The following is a 20,381-nucleotide window of genomic DNA, read 5'->3' as shown; positions in this document are numbered from 1 at the left end:
TACCAGTGTATCCTCCCCGTGACAAATGCTGTAATCAAGTCACCTCTCAGTCTCCCCCTTTGCTAAATTAAACGGGCTTTGCTCTTAAATCTTGCTTAGCCCCAGCCCCCTCTGTGGTGATTAGAGTGAGTGGCTGGCAGGGATTTTTTTTAAATGAGTAAAAAACTTCCTTATGGAGAATGGGATGGAGCTGATGGGACCCAACAGACCGTCCCTGGTGGGTGGAAATGATCACCTGAACTGGATTCAGCCCCTGCCCAGCCTGAGGAATGATGATGGATAATTTCCCCAGGTTATCTCAGTACATGAGCCCCGTTCCCTGCGGCAGCCGGGTGTGAAAGCCAGGAGGAAAATCCAGGATGGCAAATGCAGGGGCTGTGTGTCCAGCAGGCCATTAACCTCTCTGTGAATAGCATCTCACACTGTCTCCGCTTTCCTCCAGCCGTGACCATTAAAGACATTCAAACTGTCACTTGGACGTGGTCTGATGTCCCCTGAGGTCCCCACAGGAGGCAGTGCCTGTAGGAAACACATCCTCCAGGGCCCAAGGGGACCAAGGTCGCTCTGGGAAGATTTGCTGGGTCGGTTTTGGATGGCTGGGCTCGTTCTGCCTGACACATTTTCCCATCTCCGGGCTCCCTGCATGGCTGCACTCTGTTCCTGTGGGCAGAGCCACTGGAGCGAGTGCTACCCAGGGAGGGGCTGTGCCTGGGGGGCCTCTGCAGGGCCCCCCCCCGATTCTGAGCATTCCTGCAGCAGGGAGGAAAATGATCCTCCCAAGAAAAATTCAGATGGGTGTTTTCTGCTCCTGCCTAGAGGCAGCAGGATGGATATTTGCTTAAAGGCTCTTAAAAATAATCTCTCTTTTGTCGTGCTGGCCCCAGTCTTGCTCAAAGTTTGCTCCACATATCCTGTGTGTGTGACAACTGACAGACTTGGAAACACGTTGGAAGTTGGCTACAGGCAGACACTTCACTATGATCTTTAAAATATACAGCATGACGCGAGATATTTTAAATAGATCAAAATACATTTATTACATATTTATATTATTTTCTCTAGTCTATTTATATCTTTTGGAGACTCTTATATATAATATATATAATATATTTAAAATAACATAAAATTGGCCAGTTTTGTCATCTGAAATACATTTTACAAATATATATATACATTGTCACATATATCTCAAATATATGTGCAATGAGACAGAGAAACACCGGAGGTGGAAAAGGTACAGATCCTTCATTGCATCCCTCAGCTTCTCTACCACCACTGCCCCAGCGAACAGACTCAGCATTTCATCCCTGGGAAACCAGTGCTCCCAGTTGCCAACCTGCCCTGTGAACTGGTGCCAGGCCTCTGTCCCCAAACCCATGTGGGGCCAAGCCTGGGGGAGCACTGGGTGTGTTTGGGGGGGAGATGGAGGGGACAAGGTGCCCTGGGATGGGCAGCAGGACAGATGTGCACAGCTGGTGGGCGAGGGGATGGGTGGCATCGGGTTGGGCGCTGCCCCATGTCCTGTCCCTGCTCCTGGATCCTGCCCTGTGCCAACCCCCCCGTGGCAGCATTCCTGAATCGGGGGGTGGGAGAGCAGGATGTGGCCGGAGTGCTGGACACAGCCACAGCTGCCACACGCTCGTTTCTGTGTGCAGTAAATGAGAGGGGACACACACACACACACACACAGAGAGGGGACTCTTTTGGTTGTCAGCACGAGAGGAAAGGGAAGAGCAGGAGGGTTTAAAAATAAACGTATTTGTTCTGCCTTATTAAAGATAGAAAAGGTGGCTCTGAAATCATCTCCTACAAAAGGTTTGAAGGTCAAGCAGGCACCGAATCGCGAAAGGTTGAGCGCTAAGTGATTGTCCCAGCCCTAAAAGACAAAGTGCACTAAATTCGGTGATGAGAAGCTAAGGCTCGTCCCGATGGCCCCCGGCCCCCCCCGGGGCACAGGATGCTCTTCCCAGAGGTGGATTTGGGGTGTGGGGACGCTGCTGCTTGCTGCCCTCACTGGGGAGCTGTTCAGGGTGAGGCCAAACGGGAGCAGGGCAGGTCCAGCCCCGACCCCCGGCTTGGGGAGCTGCTGATGCTGATCCCCCGAGCCCCAGCCCAGGGCAATCCCTGCGGGATGCTGGCCAAGAGGTCAGCGGCTCCCTCCTCCCCAAGGATCAAGTGTGACACCGGAGTGAACTCCGGGGCTGGAGCTGGCTGGCTGAAGGAAATGGCCGGCGGCTGTTTTTGGTGGGGGGCACATTTCACCTTGCTCCTCTCCCAGCCCCTTCCCACAGGGATTCCACTCCACAAAAACCCACACCCCCAAAGCATCCCTGTGCCTTCCCAGCCCTCTAAGGAAATCAAGGGCTGAACTTGGGCTTTTCCCACCTTTTTTTTGTTTTCTTTTTAATTTTTTACTCCTTTCTTTGACAATTGATGGGATTTAAGCTATGGCTGGGCAGCCTTCCCAATGCTCCCTGGTGGAAGGAAAAAAGACCAGGAGCTCTGAGCTCTCACAGGTAGGCAAAAATAATATTTATACACTATGTACCGGTGTGGTCCATGGTCAGGACAAGGACTATACAGTAGATATAGGACATCTCAGCAGAGCTAGACCCTCACTAGCAGGGCTTGGGGCAGGGCATGTGTGAACAGGGGCAGGGAAGGTCCAAAATCCCCTCACTGTGCCAGCCACAGGTGTTCCCTGTCCCAGTTCACATCCTCCTACACAGCAGTTTAAAAATACATCTGTATATATTATTCTATTCTCCCAGGTAACACTGTACAATCATAGAAGTTTCTTTAAAAGCAATAATTTACTTAAAGACATCTCTATTTCTCTTTTGTTTTTATACAAATATTTACTGTGATATATATATATATATTTATAAAGAAGTTAACCCTCTGAGAACTCTACAGCAGCAAGATGTGCACCTTTTATTTTTTTAATAATTATTATTTATTCAAAAGAACCTAAAACCACTTAAAAGCATTTGTTTTAAAAAAATAAATAAGTAGTGCTCACACAAAATCTCTCTGCCCCCCCCCTGCCCCATCCATCCTTCCCACCCCCCAGATGCTGTGGTGCAAAAAGCAGGGGGTAGAAGCATCCCCCCAGGAGCAAAGGGATTGGAGATGGGATGGCATCCACCTTCACTGCCTAAGAAACAGAAATGTCATGGCTGGAGCTCAATGGCACCTCCCTACGTGTCCCCACTTGTGGGGACAACACATTTGGGGCACTCAAATGTGCTGAAAGAGCTGCCTCCCAGTGCTGCCCCTGGAGAAGGTTTTCTCCCAGTGGTTTTTAGAGGAAGCCAAGACCAGAGCAGCAGTGTGGGGTGATGGTGACAGACACTGGTGGGAAGAAGCTCTGCAGGGATGATGTCCTGGTCCCCACCGCGGTGCTCGGTGGCACAGGGACACTGGGGGTAGCCCAGAGCCCTTGGCAAGGAAAAGATGGGGATGGGGACACAGGACAAATCCTGCTTCTGCCACCCATGTTTGGACACACCACAGCAAGTCCTGACCCCAAGACACAGCTTCCCTGGTGTGGGCTGTGGGGGAAAAGCACCGGGAGCCCATGCCAGCCAAAGTGCTGTGGAGGACCCCACTGCTGAGCCCTCTCCCCAAGGGCTCCATGCCCAGGGTCAGATGAGGGATGCCCACGGGTACAAAGCCTTTCCCATGGCCACAGGGAGCAGGGAGCCAGAGTTTGGCTCCCAGAGCACCAACGAGCAGCATAGCCAGATGAAGGGACCCACAAACTGCACCTGCCTGACTCCTGCCCTCTGTGGGAGCAGGGCAGGAGCAGAGGGAAGCACCCTTCCCATGCATGGGGTGCTCTGCCTTGTGCCAGAGCCAAAGCTGAAGCAGGTTGTCACCAAGGCCAGCCTGAAAGGCGGTGGATGATGGGATGAGGGTGCTGCAGAGCAAGAGGGGGGATGCAGGATGGGGGCTGTGGAGAAGGGCTGGGACACGGGATGAGTTCGCATCTCTAAGGCACAATCCACCTTGAGGCTGGGACACAAGGATGGGCTGAAGCACAAAATGGGGTGATTTTCTTGACTGGCATCTGTTGTTTTGGGGAGAACATCTGCCTCTGAAGCAGGACTCTCTGGTGGGTTGGGAATTCATAAAGCCCAGCCTGGCACGGACACAGCTCCAGGACTAGAAGAGCAGCCCAACAAGATGATTTTCCCATTGATTTCCATGTTTGAAAATATTCTTCAAGGAAGAAAAATACCTAATTGGTCAGAAAAGTGGGGAAATACCCAATTTTGAGAGCTCTCCACTCTCATTTTTGTGCTTTTCACTGTTATGTCCCTGTTATGGTGAACGTTATGAATTCCCCATCAGAGATGTTGGGGGAGACCCAACACTTCAGCAGCTGAAGTTCCAGACCCCATTTCCACCCCAAAATCCAACATTTCCAGAAATTGGCTAATTACCATGTTTACAATGCTTTTTTCTCTCACAGCCCTGCTTATCCTTATTACCTCCTTTGTCAATAATTCCACTACTTTCTTCCACTGCCACGAACCTACAGTCACTTACACCTGCATATGAAGCCATGCCAGTGGTAAAAAACCACCCCAAAATTGGATGCAATCTTAACTTTTAGCTCTTGCATTTACCCAACAAGTCACCCCCTCAAAGGACCCCGGTGGCTTCTTCGTTCCCTTGTTCATTTTTAAAAAATACTGAATGACTTCTTTCAGATTTAATATTATTATTATTGTTGTTATAATTATAATAATAATTATTATTATTATTTTGGTAAACAGTCTCCCAAACGGTGCGGTGAAAATATTAAAAACCCTCTCACCTCCCTCCCCCGTTTTTTCCCAAATTAAAAAGAAGTACATTAATGTTGCATGTTATTTCAAGTGTTGTTCTTGTGCAACTGAACCAGACCGCCTGCTGAAGGAGCAATTGTTTTGTTGTTGCTGCTCAGTTAAAAAATAAAAGGAAATGAAATGAAAAGAAGAAAAGAAAAGAAAAGAAAAGAAAAGAAAAAAGGAAAGGAAAGGAAAGGAAAGGAAAGGAAAGGAAAGGAAAGGAAAGGAAAGGAAAGGAAAGGAAAGGAAAGGAAAGGAAAGGAAAGGAAAGGAAAGGAAAGGAAAGGAAAGGAAAGGAAAGGAAAGGAAAGGAAAGGAAAGGAAAGGAAAGGAAAGGAAAGGAAAGGAAAGGAAAGGAAAGGAAAGGAAAGAAAAGAAAAGAAAAGAAAAGAAAAGAAAAGAAAAGAAAAGAAAAGAAAAGAAAAGAAAAGAAAAGAAAAGAAAAGAAAAGAGTAAGATTTGTTTCCTGATATTTCCTCTTTTTGGATCTCGCAGTGCTCGGCTCCAGGAAAACGCTGGCGTTTTCCCCACGGGGAGAGCAAAGCCCCACGGGGCCGTGCATGGTGAGCACCTGCCCACGCCCCACGGACCCTCCCCTCCTCATCCTTCCTTCTGTCCATCCATCCATCTGTCCATCCATCCATCCGTCCATCCATCCATCCATCCATCCATCCCCCAGAGCCGTGGGCCCTGCCGCGGGCGCTGGGCGCGGGGGACGCGCCGTGGCCTGCCACCGTCCCCTCTGCAGACCGCTCAGTGGTTATTGCGATGAAACTGAAAACTATGAACGATACTAATTTCTCAAGCATTCCTATGGCACTTGCATTGTTCTGCATAATTTGAGCGGGTTGTAGGGGAAGAGATTAGAGGAGGAAAAAAAATACCCTTGGAAAAGTCAACGGAAGGACCAAGAGTCAAATTTCTGACTCCCTCCTGTACGACCGCTGATCCAACGCTATTGTGGCTTGAAGCCTGTCGAACTCGTGCCTGTTGTCCGGGCTGAGGTCCTCCAGACCCCGACTGTCATCGTCTTCCTCTTCCTCGTCGCGGCTCATGAAGGCCAGCTCGTTCTCGTAGCAGAAGGAGTTGGTGCTGGGCAGCAGGAATTTGTTCTCCACCAAGTCCTTGGCGCTGCAACGGGGCGTGGACGGGACCTCGTAGGTTTTGTGGAAGTGGGAATAGTCTACTTTGTACTGGTTTTTCTCCTCAAACAAGACGGGCTCGAAGCGGTGGCCCCACAGTATCTCACTGGCCAGGTAGGAGCTCCGAGCTTGCGTCGTCATGGCTGTGGCCTCTACCATGCCCTCCAGGATGACGACGATCTCAAAGTCATCTGTCTCCAAGTCCTGGCGGCTGATCCCGAACAAGGGGCTGTCTTCGTTGATCTCGTGGAGAATGGTAATGGGAGACACCAAGAAAATACGGTCCAAGCCTTTATCAAACCCCACGTCAATGTCTATTTGGTCGAGCGGGATGTACTCCCCTTCCTCTGTGATCCTGGGTTTAATTAGCTGAGCTCGTACGTGGGCTTCTACTATGTGGCTTTTCCGTAGGTTCCCAACTCTCCACATCAGGCAGAGTTTTCCATCTCTCATCGCCACTACTGCGTTATGGCTGAAAAGTAATGTCTGGGCCCGTTTTTTGGGCCTGGCCATTTTTGCCATTATTGCACCAATCATGAAAGAGTCGATTATGCAGCCCACGATGGACTGAACCACCACCATGAAGACGGCGAGCGGACACTCCTCGGTCACGCAGCGGAAGCCGTACCCAATCGTTGTTTGGGTCTCGATGGAGAACAGAAAAGCAGCCACAAAGCCATTGACCTGCAGAACGCAAGGCTTGAAAGTATCATCTCCACCCGGGTTTTCTAGGTCTCCATGAATGAGTGCAATTAGCCAGAAAATCAGCCCAAACAATAACCAGGACACCAGAAATGCCAGGGAAAAGAGCAAGAGCATATACCTCCAGCGGATGTCAACGCACGTGGTGAACATGTCTGCAATGTACCTCTGTGGCTTGTCATCCATGTTGGTGAACTCCACGTTGCACTGACCATTCTTCTTTACAAACCTGTTCCTGCATTTCCTTCTGGTGTGGATTTTCCCATTGCCAAAGCCGTTGATACCTGGCATGGTGGTCAACCTCAGCCCGTCTTCCTCGGAGGACACGATGCTGTAAGGGTTGACTCTGCCCGTTGTCATCCCTGAGCCAAGCCCACAGTGAAGGTGAAGGGTCTTGCGACTCCCAGTGTCCCCCTGACCCACCCCTGCCCACCCCCCAAATTCTACTGCGGTGGAAGAGAAGTCCCAAACTTCCACGTCTTGGCTGCCACGTCACCACGTGGATCCTGTGAGAGGCTCTGCAATGAGAAAACAGAGACAGGGCCGTTACCACTCATGGCACAGGGACCCGAGGGGCTGCTTGGCCAATGGTTCTGATGAGTGACAACCTTCTACACTGCTCTAATTCTCCCTTCCTTGGCTGGGCTGCTCTCGAAAAACACACCGAGGAAAGGAGAAGGTGTTAGAGTTTCTTCTTTCATGATACGAAGTGAGTGAACAAATCCTACTGCATTTGTGGGACACTCAACAACTCCAGCAGATGAAAAACCTGGAGAGTTTCTCCACTTCACTTTTCCCACGAGCTCTGCCACCAGAGAGGAAAGCAGAGAGGCCGAGCTGTTCTCCATGGGACACAGATACCAATAAAGGTACTCCTGGAAGCAGCTCCATCAGTTCACATTGCCCGTGCCAGATGGATCAGTGCCCAGCCCAGCGCCGACCTCAGAGCACCAGCTCTTCTGGGCTCGAGGGAAAGCACGGGGAGATGTGGATTTAACCTCTGTCCCCCTGCCCGGGGATGGGAGAGGACAGAGCCAACAAGCATCTGGTTGGAGAAGGCCCCGGGAAGGTACTTGCTCAGGGCAGATCTCCTGAGGAGCAACTTTCCCAACGTATCCATTGGGACATGGAGCCATCCACGGTCACAGATGGGTTTAGCTGGCCAAGTCTCATGAAGGAACAACTGCCACTGGGGAATGGGGAGCTGTTTTGGTCCCTTCTGGAAGGCTCAGCTGCAGGGTCAAGGACCTACACTCAGCTTTGCTTGGGAGAGAGGTGACATGGACATGGGAGAGGCGGCCCAAGCCCGGTGGGCTCCCTGGTAGAGATGAGCATGTGGTGGGGGAACCCACTCTGCCAGGCTGCTGGACCCCCCTAGCCCCTTGTGGGGCTGCATCAGGGAGTGGACGGGACTGGGAAGAAGCCATGTGGCACATCCCAAGCCCCTCAAAGAGAGGGCACCACGGGAACTCTCCACACATGACCCCCTGGCAGAGGCCACCCTGTTATTTAGCGCCATGGGACACACCACTGAGGCTGGAACTGCCTTGTTGGTGATGAGACCTGCACCAGGGTGAGGGGGGAGTGGGTGCAGAGCCCCCTGTGAGAGCCCAGTTGTGCCTGGAGCACAGAGAAGCCGCCGGGCTGGACAGGCTGTGCCGGATCTGCCGGCCCGATCGATGCGCTCGATTCCTGCAATCAGCTCCAGTGCCCGGGGACACGCTGGGACAAACACACCCTTTCCATTACACGGTGTCCAGGGCCAGCCAGTGCCAGGGAGCACTGCCAGGCACAGCCTGCCTGGGGCTGCATCATGGCAATGATACCCTGCACTGCCTTTTACTGAAATGCTCCCCAAATCCAGCCTGAGAATCAAGAAACCCTCCAGAAGCACTGCACCACAAGCAGGAGCACTAAAGCCTGCCCAAACCTCCCAGCTGCTGGACACAGAACCAGGTGGGCCACCACCTCATACCAAACAACACATTTTGTCCTGCTGCAATCCAAATACAACCATTTTTATCCCCAAAGTTGATTTTTTGAGAGCCACAGTGGTTTGTTGGCGTCTCAGCAGACCAAGGGATTGCTCACACACTGAATGAGAGCCTCTCCCTCCTTGGAGCCACAGGGGAGAGTAAAATATGCACAAACAGTTAATATCAATAGTAAATATTTACAATATTATAGTCCCTGGAATTGAAACAGGCCCAAAGTGGCCTTGCAGAGCTGATCTGTCAGGCCAGCTGCCCAGCACCAGCCTGGTCTCCCACCCCGAGTCTTCCTCCTGTCCATCCTGGCTGCATCCATTAATGTTTCTCCTCTTTTTTTAAAATGAGATCTGAGCATTTTGGACCAGAAAAGGCTGCTCTTCTATCACCCCTCTGGCTCGCCCCAGGACAATACACCAAATGCTTTTGCCACAAGAGGAATTTAGAGTTGGGTTTTTTTAATTAATTCTAGATGCATTTGAGAAGTGAACAAAATGCAATGAGCCCCCAGTGACCTGTGAGAGGATTAGCTGGGGTCTGGATTAACTGTGCTGGCAGGGGAGCTGTGCCCGGGTGACTGCAGGGGCAGCAGAGCTGCCCTCACCTGTGGTGGAGTTTCCAGAGTTTCCAGGGACCCTCAGGCTCCTCGTCCCCATCCCTGTTCCCCCCTGCCTGCACCCCCTTCCCCATCCCTCCTTCCTTCCTTCCTTCCTTCCTTCCTTCCTTCCTTCCTTCCTTCCTTCCTTCCTTCCTTCCTTCCTTCCTTCCTTCCTTCCTTCCTTCCTTCCTTCCTTCCTTCCTTCCTTCCTTCCTTCCTTCCTTCCTTCCTTCCTTCCTTCCTTCCTTCCTTCCTTCCTTCCTTCCTTCCTTCCTTCCTTCCTTCCTTCCTTCCTTCCTTCCTTCCTTCCTTCCTTCCTTCCTTCCTTCCTTCCTTCCTTCCTTCCTTCCTTCCTTCCTTCCTTCCTTCCTTCCTTCCTTCCTTCCTTCCTTCCTTCCTTCCTTCCTTCCTTCCTTCCTTCCTTTTTTACCTTTTCCCCTTCTTTCCTTTCTTCTCTTTTTCCCTTTTTCCCTTTTTCTCTTTTTCCCCCTTTTCCTTTTTCCCTTTCCCTATCACAGAGTTTCAGGGACCCCTCTGCTGCGGGGTGATGCCAGGACAGACCCCAGGAGCCGACTCTGGTTTGGGTACGGGGACATTCTTGTGGCACAGCCCCTTTCCCATCTGGGACCCCACATTCCCGAGCCCTTCCCGGAGCTCCTGGGGGTTCAGACCCTCCCCGTCCCGGGCCGGCAGCGGCAGCCTGGGGAGACAAATAAAGCAGCTAAATAAAGGCAGCAAAGTGGATGTGCCGGAGCAGGCGGCCGCCCGCGGCTCGTCCTTTATTTAGCACAGTTTTGTTTGGAAATACACTTTCTCGACTTCGCTGAAAGCTGAATTTCTGGTTTGGTTTAAATTTGAAGGCTGGAGCCCCACGCTGCCGCTGCGGGAGGCTCGGGCTGGGAGAGGGCTCATGCAAACACACGGGAAGCCGTGGCTGGACGGGCTCTGAGACGGGACCAGCGGGGACAACATCCCCGTGGTCACCCAGCATCTCCTTGGCTCCGGAGCGCATCCTCCAGCACCACCCTGGCACCTCCCCACCGCCAGAACTGCCCCAGGGAGCTGCCAGAGGTGATCCCGGAGCTACATCCCCCTTCCTTTCTGCTTCCCAGGAGTCCCACAAACCTGCCTATCACAATTTTCCCGCACAGGAACAAAAATCAAAACTTCCCTGCCGATGCCGTTAATCCCAGCCCGGCTCCAGCGCAGGCAAACCCCGCTGGGTGCGGGGCGGGAGCGGGGCCATCCCCCGCTGTCGGTGCCACGCGTCCCGGGCAGAGCTAACAGCGTTAACGTGTGGGAAACAAACCAGGCTCATAATTCGAGTTTCGGGAACTCGCGGGCCCGGCTCCCCGCGGCTCGGAAGGCAGGAGTGCCCCAGCTAATGAGCTGACAAGAGAGGAACAACTCCTGCCACGAAACTGCAGCGACCCGGCTCCCAGCGCGGAGCGGATCCCCGCCGAGAACCCGAGTGTCTCCAGCAATCTGCCAACTGCACACTTAATTTTATTTATTTTACTTTTTGTCTTAAAAGGGGATGTTAAATGTTACAACAATATTCGGGACAGCCAGCACTGCTGGGAAAATGCGCTGGGTGCCAGGGAAGTCATTCGTTAGAGCCGGCTGAATGTGTCAATGCCATTTATCATCACACCTTTCCTCTGGAGAGGACGCGTTTCGGCTGGCACCCGCCTCTCGCACCCTCCCAGCGTGGATTTTCTGTCCCATGGGAGTGTGGCACAGCTCAGGCGGGGCTCGGAGGAGCTGAGTTTGAGGACGCTGAGTTTGCAGGTCCCCCGTTGGAGGGGCAGAGAGGGGAGCGGCGGGGAGGGGATGGCGTGAGCGGGTCACGCTGGGCGCTGCTGCCTGCCCCGAGGCGGAGATAGCGCTGCCCTGCTCCGGCAGATAACGCCGCTATCTCCCGCGGCGATGCCCTTCATGGCCCGGCAGCAGCACAGCAATGTCAGCGGCGAGGAGGGAGCTGTGTGTGCGGCCGAGAGAGCCCAAATATCCCCTGCTCACCCCGTCCCGACAAAGCCACCCCTCACCGGGCACCCACAAACCGAGGGGAGCCAGCTCAGGGGCTGGAGGCCCCCCCAGGCATGCCAGGGCAGCAGCAATGCCTGAATAACTCCCTCCTACAATGCCCTGTCTTTGAGCACTGCCAAAAAATGAAGGGTCAGCACAAGGCAGGCCAGGTCAGGACATATAAAGAATAAATGAGGATAAATGGCTCCCTGTTTCCACTCCACTGCTGGGGAGGACAGGAAAAAGGTTCCCACCACAATGCATCCCTAATGAGAAAAAACTGCTCCATTTTGGCAAGGACATGGGAGGAAAACAGCCACGGGCACACACCCCTCCCCACAACACCCATGCACTCCCTATTTCCAACAAGGAGTTGAGAAATCGCTGTCTGCAAGCCTTGGTGGCACATACAGAAGGGAAACTGAGGCACGTGGGACAAGGAAGGCCCTTGGTGGCAGGACCAGGGTGCCTGGAGAGATGCTGGCTCATCCCTGTCCCCCTGAGCCACGTGTGGATGCCACGGGTACGGGAGCAAGAAAAAAGGCCACGTGCAGCATTCGTCACCACTGGGGCCAGGTGGCCTCTGTGGGGTGATGGGCTTGTGCTTAAGCACCCTAAAACTCCTGCTAGATGTGCCCTGGATCAGAGAGATCCTGGGAAAGAGCCTTTCACAGGCTGTACTGAGCGTTCATTTGGCCCCAAACTCCATGGAGCACCCCAGTCTAGCTGTGTCTGTTCCAGCTCAGCTCCCACCCCTGCTCCAGCACCCACCCCTGCTCCAGCTCCCACCCCTGCTCCAGCTCCCATCCCTGCACTGACAGGGCCCCAGGGCTCTAAAGCCACCCCTGCTGCCTCTCACTGCTCCTGCTGCAGGACAGTGCCAGGGGGATCTGGGAATGCCACAGCACCCACAGTCACCCCAACCCCCAGCCAGTCCTGCTGCCCCCCAGCTCTTGAAACCCCATCTCGTTCTCCTGGAAAACTCAGGCTGTTTTTCCATCCCCTCACATCCACACACCTGAACAGGGGGACATGGCTGGGGGGAAGGATGAGGGCAAGGGGGTCACAGGCCTTGGCAGGGACCACCTGCACCAGGGGCTGCCAAAGGATGCCCCAAAACCCAGCCAGCCTGCCCTGTCCACATGCCACCCACCCAAACCTCTGGGGTACCCCCTTTCCCCTCTCCACAGCCCCCTGCAGGCCCCCACAGCCTCCCCAGCTGCCCTGGCTCAGAGTGGGTGTAAATATCCCAGGAAATCAGCCTGGGAAGGGGCAGAGCCCCAGCTCCTCCCCAGGCAGGGGGGCTCAGCCCGGTCCCGGGGGGGGTCAGCCCTTACCTGGTGTGTGCCCGGGGGGACCCCGGCGCTCCCTGGCCATGGCTGCAGGGCACAGGGTGCCCCAGGCCCTGCTGCAGCCCGGGCAGCAGACAGAGAGTTTTAATTGAATTTCTAGATTATCCTGGGGGAGAAATTGTAATCTCCTTAAATCCAACCTCTGGTCGAGTCCCATAACCTACTGTCCTGCGCCTGGGAAGGGATTTAGTGAGGGGGAGGGGAGGTTTCCCAGCCTGCTGATGCTCCAGACCCTGCACCCAGCAGGATCTGACCCACAGGACATCAGAGATCCGCTCCCAGCAGCCCCAGGGCCCTGCAAATTGAAGTTCTGCAGAAGCAATGCCCATGTCCTGCCATGGTGACAGTGTCCCAGCAGCCTCAGGAGCTGGTGGGGTTGGGGCTCTGGTGATGGAGATGGCTGGGCCTGGGTCAGCAGGGTCTTTGGAGGGTGAAGAGGAGCCCCCCTGGGTGGGACTCCTTGCTGGGGGATGTCCAGGGTTTAGAACTAAAATACTACCCAGCCCAGCCATGCCCAAGGTGCCAGAGGGTTGTACAAGTCCCCAGGCAAATCCTGTTCCCTGCCCAGGCTGTGGTGGTGGCCTCCCTCCCAAAAAGCCATCCCTGGATCTTGGATGTGCTGGTGACCTTGGGGTGTCTCCATCACATGGCCCTGGTCCCTCCTGCATGCTCCCAAATCCGGATACATGCTGGGCTCCAGCTCCATTCCCAAAACTGCCAGGATTGGGGCTGAAGCAGATGATGGCAGGGCTGGAATCAGTCGGCCACGCTCCTTCCTGCCATAGCAGGGGTCTCTGCAGGGACACAGATTTCCATTGGGAATGGCAGGTTCCCATCCTGCACATGCCAAGAGGCTCAGGGGAGAGGCAACAGCCCTGCCCCAGCCCTGGCCCTGACCAAGGGGGGAGCATCCAGCTGCTAAAAACCACCGTGGGAAGAAAGGGAAAAGCCAGGCAGAGAGGGCAAATGTCTCCAAGTGGATTTTGTCACCAACTAGACAGAAACGAGCTGAGGGATGCAGTGCTGAGGGCTTCCTATCCTGAAGGTAACACCAGTGGTTGGAGGCATCCCTGGGATATCACAGGCACGGATTATTTCGAGAGCCCTCTCGCACCTCAGGGCCAGAGGCAGGAGATGACGGATCTGGATCCATTCATCCTCATCCAGCAAGACTAACCCTGTACCTCCTGCTTGCCCAGCTCCAGTGGAGGCCTCTTTCCCAAATCCCATCACTCCCAAGGCAGGTTTCAGTCGTTCTCACCTAACACAACCCCCCCACTCCAGGGAAATCGCGGGTGTGGGCAGAGCCCGTGCCCAGGAAATGTTTATCCTGAAGGCACAAACACGGGCAGCTTGGGAGCCATGGAGCTGCCAGCCAGAGCCAGGGGCTGTGGGGAGAGCGATGGCAGCTCCCCACGGTGCCGTTCCAGCTGGGAATCTGCTTGGAAAGGAGCGGCATGACCACGAGGACCAGCTCAGGGCACACACATCCCTTCGGGCCAGGAGAGGTGGGATGAAAGCAAGGCTGAGCCATCAGCTGCTCATCAGCACCCTCCACCCTTTTTCGGACCTTAAACCCACTATCGTTCCTGCTCCATCAAAACATTAACAAATGCTCAACTTGGCGAGAAATCCAGCCCGTGTCCCACTGTCCCAGGCAGTTTTCCTGGCTCCATGGCAGTGCCAGGGTAAAGCTGTCATTTCTGAAGTGCCGTGTTTCCAGCTCTGTTTGCCACTGCCTGGGTTAAGGTGCCAGCAGAGCCCTAAACGTGACTGGTACCCCCAGGAGGAAGGAAGCGGGGAGGAAGGACATGCCCGGCTCGGGGAGAGCCGCCCTCCAGGCTCTACTTACCCCGCGGTGGCAGCGAGAGCCGCGGATGCTGAGCCCGGAGCCGGCGGCCGAGGGAGCGGCGGGGACTTTGCCGATGTCCTGCCTAATTGCTGCCGAGCTCAGATTACAGCCTCGCTTCTTCCCTACATGTACAGGCGATGGCACCTCGGCCGCGGCCCCGGGGAGCCACCGCCAGCGAGGGGGATGTGCACCTTCAGTGGCATTGCCAAGGGGCAGGGGGGGCAATCGCCGTGCGACAATGGCTGGGAGCCCACGATGCCTCAGCGCTCCAAGGGGCGGTGGAAGAGAAGCAGCCCGGAGGGGATTTCAGAGATTTTTGGGAAGTGAAGGACCAGCCAGAAGGATGAGACGCATTCCAAACTGGTGGATCAGACAGTGGTGTCGGGCAGTCGGTGTTCCAAGGCGAGACCACTTTGTTCTTGCTGTTTAATGATGGCCGTGACACAAACCCCATCTTCTCGGGAGAGGATGAAAAATCACCCTCCTTTTCTGCTGGGGATGTCCAGCTCCCCTGGCACACTCGTGATGCTGTCCAGCATCTTCAAGACAAAAAAGGCCCTTGCACTGTTTTTGCAGCTATTAGTTTTCCTCCAGCTCATGGCTCTACCCGCAGCAGTTCATGAGTTTCAGTGTCTTCAAAATCCTGTAAGGGCTCCCTTTAAAGCTCTCATTCCTCAGGCAAAGCCTGGTGGGAGGAAATCGTCTTCCCAGGGGGTAACAGGTTTCTGTCCCAATGTTTCTGCCTTTTCAACGCTTCTTTGCTGTCACTGGAGAGCTGGACAACCCCAAACTTCAGACATGACCCCAAACCCAAGTAGCTGAAGGGCAGCAAAGGCAGGGCAGGGTATTTTGGGGACCATCTTTATCTGCTGCATGAAGATTTAGCACAGGCATTGCGTAACGCTGGGGGGGTCACTGCTCCCGTCCCCTCTCGCCGTCAGAGATCAGAGACTCAATTAATCCTCCCTCATTCCCTGCCCATGGGGACCAGCCATGGGTGCCCTCTCAGCCTGGCCCTGGCAGCAAGAAGTCAAATCTCTGCCCGACGTCAGCATCCGCTGATGTTGGTAGCCCAGAGCCTGGGGGTGATGTGATGTGATGTGATGTGCTGTGGGACACTCCACTGCCACATCCCAATGGTGGCACCCATTGCCACCACCCAGGGCTCACATTGTTCTTCCCAGGCCACCCACCTTGCTTGGAAAGCCCTGTTCAAATTGAGGTGGCCATGAAGGAACCAGATGGACATCCCTAAAATGATTCATTATTTCTGGGCCCCAGCCTCGGGTTCTGTAGTTAAGGGGCTCAGCAGACACAGACCCTGTGGCAGAGATCTGGGCATTTAAGGCACTTAAAAGGTCATTTTTTAAACCATCAAGGTTTGGTGCACATCTGCCTGTGTTCCCCCTCTGCTCCTATGCACAGAGCAGGTCACTGGTGGGTGGCTCACTCAGGCACACACTGCAGATCACAACAGCAATGAAGGGATCCCTATTTTTTTTTTGGCCAGCCCTAAAATAACAACCCCCACATGTGTCCTTGTGCAACCCTACAATGAACAAGGCGAGTGCAAAGCCCGGCGTTGGCGAGCCCGGGCACTGCTGTGTGCACACATGGGCTGACAAGGAGAAGGGCACCAGCAGGCAAACCCAAAATGCTGTCACAGGAAGATTTGGGGAGGTAACAGTGGTGTCATGCTGCTGCCACCCAGAATAGACTGCAGAACCCCTGGGGTCCTGGTCCTGCCCACCAGCATCCCTTGGGCAGTGAAAACAGGCATCACACAGCATGCTGGCATGGCTGGGAGGCCGTGCTGGCAATGGGAGGGCACAGAGCAAAAGGACCCCGTGGCTGGGGCAGGGGCCAAGTCTGGTGGCACTGGGGAGGATGACAAGCCTGGTGGCATTGGGACAGGGTGACATGGCCCTGGTGAAGAGCCTCACGGAGAGTTACACAACGCTGCCCTTGGCTGTGTGTGCCGTGCGCTCTCCTATCGACACGGCCCCGGCCGCCCTCCGACACCCCCGGGGGGAACAGAGCCCTGCAAGTGGCACAAATGAGAGTGCACGTGAGCAGGGGACCTGCTCAGCCCCCCCTCAAAGCCTGGGGCTCCTGCAGTGGGCAGCGGCCATGCACCAGCATCCCACTGTCCCCTGGCTGGGCTGTGGGGGCAGGAGGGCTTGGGGAGCAGGGGGAACAGGGCAGGCACCCACCCCCAGCATCCTGCTGGGAAAACACAGTGGGTAAGGCACTGCATGACCCCCACCCAGGGACTTTTAGGACATCAAAGACCAGCAAGAAGGATGCAACAAATTGAAACCTGGGGGATGTGATACCAGATTAGGGCAAGGCAGTAGGTGCTGCAGGCAGGACCTTGGTTCTTTGGTCTTGCCACTTAAGGAAGTCTCTGACCCAAAACCACCCTCAAACCTATTTCAGGAGAGGAAGAAAAAATGCCCCTCTTTTTCTGTTGGAGGGGAAAAACACTCTCTGCTCCCATAGGCAGCCAGGAGCCCTCCCCTCAGCACAGCAGCGGGAGAAGCAGGGATGCTTTTGTCCATAGAGGTGGGGAAACTGAGGCACGGTGGCTGGAGAGGCCTGAGCGTGGGGACTGGCAGCAGCCCTTGTCATCACCTTCCCCCCTGGCTGGCCTGGCCCCAGGTCGAGATATTTATAAAGCCGATAAGGGAGCAGAAAGAATTTTCCAAACGCTGAAGTTACGTAACCTCTCCTCGCCCTCCACGGACATTGCCTTCAGTTATAGGCTTGGTTTGGGGGGGAGCCCTCTGTGGTGGGGCTGGTGGGGGGCATGGTCACCCCAAAGGGTCACCCCAAAGGGTCTCATCCTCCTCTCCCTCACCACAGAGAGTCCCCAGGGCCAGGCACCAGCCTGTGCCACCAGGTCACCCTGTGGAGCCCCATGCCTGAGAGACCCTGATGGTTTTGGGGCCAGTCTCCCCATCCTGTGTGGGGGACCCCAGGTTTTTGTCTGGGTTCCGGGTGGCTGAGCCCCCCAGGGTGTGCACACTCCTGGAGCCTCCACCCCAGCACGCGCTGGATGTCACGACAGATGACAACCTGAGCACAGCTGGCATTGCCATGGTGACAATCGACGGCTGCTGCTGGGAGGACTCATGTGGAGGTGCTGCCCCAGCACCTGCCCCCCAAAGTGCTGACCCCCACCCCAGAGACTGCAGGCACCCCCTGCCCTCCACCAGCCCCATTTCCACCACTCTTCACCCCATTGCACCTCACAGGCAACTTCCAAACCCTTCTGCATTGCCTCACAGCTGCCTCCAACCCCACCAGCTGTGCCTCAGTTTCCCCAGCCCTGTGCTTGCTACCCCAGGGGAGGACAGAGCCCCTTCCCTGGGATATTTTCCTGTCGCCCAACTTCGGCCAAGGCTGCGGAGTTGGAGGGATGCTGAGCGAAGGCTCCGTCGCTGTGGCAACCCGCGGCGGCCGTCTCCAGGCGACCGCCCAGGGATGCTGCAGAGATGCTCTGGAGGCAGAGAGAGAGGGACCAGGGCGGTGGGGGATGTATCCATAGGGATGCCACCCCCCTACTCCCCTTCCCTACCCAAACCACAGCCTGGGTCTTTGTCACAGGGTGTTGAAACACCCTGAAAACAGACACTGATTTGACTCAGGCAGCTGGCTGAGCACCGACGAGCTCATGGCAGCACAGGCTGGCTGGTGGGTGCACCAGCAGGATGCTCCCGGGTGGGAGCAGGGCCACTGCACTTCCAGGGACACCTGCAGAGCTGTGGAAACCATTGCTGGAAATAAGCCCGTTAGCTTCTTAACCCTCATTAAGCAGCTTAGGGGGGACACGCGCCCTCCTACGCAAACCCGGAGGCGGAGGAGGCCCTTGCCAGGGCAAAGGGGTGACGGGATCTCGGGGGGTGCTCTGGGGGTGCCACGGGGGGCACGGGCCCGTCCCTCCCCTTGGCGGGAGAGCTGCTCTCCTGCACCCAGCCCCGCTGCTGCTCCTCGCCAGCCGGGCCCATCGGCAGCTCCCGGCGGCGCAGCGCAGCGAGCAGGGATGGTGAGGATGGGGATGGCAGCGCTGAGCAGCGGGCAGGGATGGTGAGGATGGGGATGGCAGCGCTGAGCAGCGGGCAGGGATGGTGAGGATGGGTGTCACACCCGTGTGACGAGTGTGGGAGGTCTCAGCCGCAGCCCCGCCGGCGGGGGGAGCGGGGTGGCGGGGACGGCCCGGCCAGCGCCCGGCACCGCGGCTGCGGGACGGAGCGGGACGTTTCTAATCACTCCACTTGGAAACCGTCCCGTTTTTACATTTGTTAAATTAAAGGATGTCAGCGTCGATGCCAAGCCCAGGCTCCCTCGGAAATTTAAACTAATGACAGCGAAGAAAATGAGCTGAAACCAGAGCACAGGCGCTCCCACGTTATCCAGCCGCACCAGCCATCTCCGTGGCGGGGTTTACATGGCAGCTTCCAGAGCGCCAACCACCACAAAGATCTCAACTTTCTGCCCCAAAATCCAACCTTGCCCACTCTGCTCGGCCAGAAGGTGCAGTAGTGACAGCTGGGCAAGCCAGGCTGTTGTGCTGGGGGCCCCAGAGACCCCCATCCTCCTCCAGCCTCTCAAAGGGCAAACATCTCCCTCCTTCCAGGGTGCCGCTGCCCGGGGCAGTGGGGTTTATGGGAGGGGCAGATTAGCGAGTGCGATGTGCGGATTTCTCCAGCTCTGACGATTCCTACAGCCGGCTCCATCCTGCCTGGCCCTGTGCCAGCAGGCAGCGGGGTCCTGGCAGAGCAAGGGGGCCCCTCGCTGCCCCTCTTCCCCACGGAAATACCTGGGCTCAGGCGAGGGCTTCGCTCCCGGCGCTCTCCAGGCTCCGCTGGGGTGGTTTTGTGCTGCAGCTGAGTAAAACCACAGAGTGGTGGTTGTATGGGTTGTTGTTTTTTTTTTTTTGGTTTTTTTTTTTTTTCCTTTTATAATTTTCTCGGCGAGATAAAATTAAACAAACAAGCCCTTCTGGGAGCAGCGCGAGGAAGGGAGCCTGCTTCCCTACAGATGTGCGTGTCCTCAGCTATTACAAGCACCGAATTAAGCTTTCCCTGTGGCTGGGACATTTGCACAATCCCACTCGTTCGCCTCCTGCGGTTTCACTGGTAGGAGACTGGCTCACTCTGCAGCCTCCCTCCCCATGAGGTCATTACCCAAACACCTATTTTTCACAAAAACATTGAGAATGTTGGGTTTTTTTCCTGACCTCACCATCTTGCCATCAAATTAGAGTGGTTTGGAGTGCAAGGCTGGGAGAGCTCAGCGAAGCAGAACGTGCTGAGGAGAAATGAATAGAATAGAATAGAATAGAATAGAATAGAATAGAATAGAATAGAATAGAATAGAATAGAATAGAATAGAATAGAGATGCAGCCAGACATTCCCCAGGGCATGGGGCTGCAGAGGAGGGGGAAAGCTGTCGGTCAGGAGGGGAGTGGGGTCTCCCAGCTGCGCTCCAAGCCCCGTCTGCATCCCCCAAACCCAAAAAGGAACAATGATGGCATAAGACTTGCAAACACACCTAAACTTCCCAGCTTCATCTGCCTCAGGAGCCAGCACAGAAGCGTTGCCATAGCTTTGAGGACCACCGGTGGGTTTTGCAGCACAATCTGGACCAGGGATCTATGCAAATCCCCAAGGCAGAAGAAGTCTTTATGGAGGCATATGACAACCGAAAAAGAATAGCGCTCAGTGCTCTACTCCCACACGCCACCCCCCAACTTCACCATCATTTAAATCAGTCTTAAGTTGGAAGAATTCAAATCAACACTGTCGTCACAGAGCCAAGCAGAGAGGTGACACAACTTGGATGCTGCCAGGGAAATTGCCCCCCTGAGACTCCAAA

At 55.1% G+C, this 20,381-nt stretch overlaps 1 protein-coding gene across 3 annotated transcripts in view; it reads right to left on the bottom strand.

The window, feature by feature from the left end:
- Positions 1–1,009: 1,009 nt before the first annotated feature.
- Positions 1,010–20,381, bottom strand: part of LOC129127214 (ATP-sensitive inward rectifier potassium channel 12) — a 59,177-nt gene continuing 39,805 nt past the window's right edge. For 2 of the 3 annotated variants that reach the window (XM_077186755.1, XM_077186754.1), the window contains exon 2: positions 1,010–7,200. In XM_077186755.1, coding sequence (XP_077042870.1) covers positions 5,753–7,042 — 1,290 coding nt within the window. In that variant the 5' untranslated portion in view covers positions 7,043–7,200 and the 3' untranslated portion in view covers positions 1,010–5,752. Of the gene's footprint in view, positions 7,201–19,322; positions 19,428–20,381 lie in introns of those variants that run through there. The other variant, XM_077186756.1, reaches the window with a different exon arrangement.

The sequence above is a fragment of the Agelaius phoeniceus genome, chromosome 16, assembly GCF_051311805.1.
Source record: "Agelaius phoeniceus isolate bAgePho1 chromosome 16, bAgePho1.hap1, whole genome shotgun sequence".
In the NCBI taxonomy this organism is placed as follows: domain Eukaryota; kingdom Metazoa; phylum Chordata; class Aves; order Passeriformes; family Icteridae; genus Agelaius; species Agelaius phoeniceus.
Note: the sequence above shows the minus strand (reverse complement) of the source record. Positions and strands in the feature narration are given on the sequence as shown.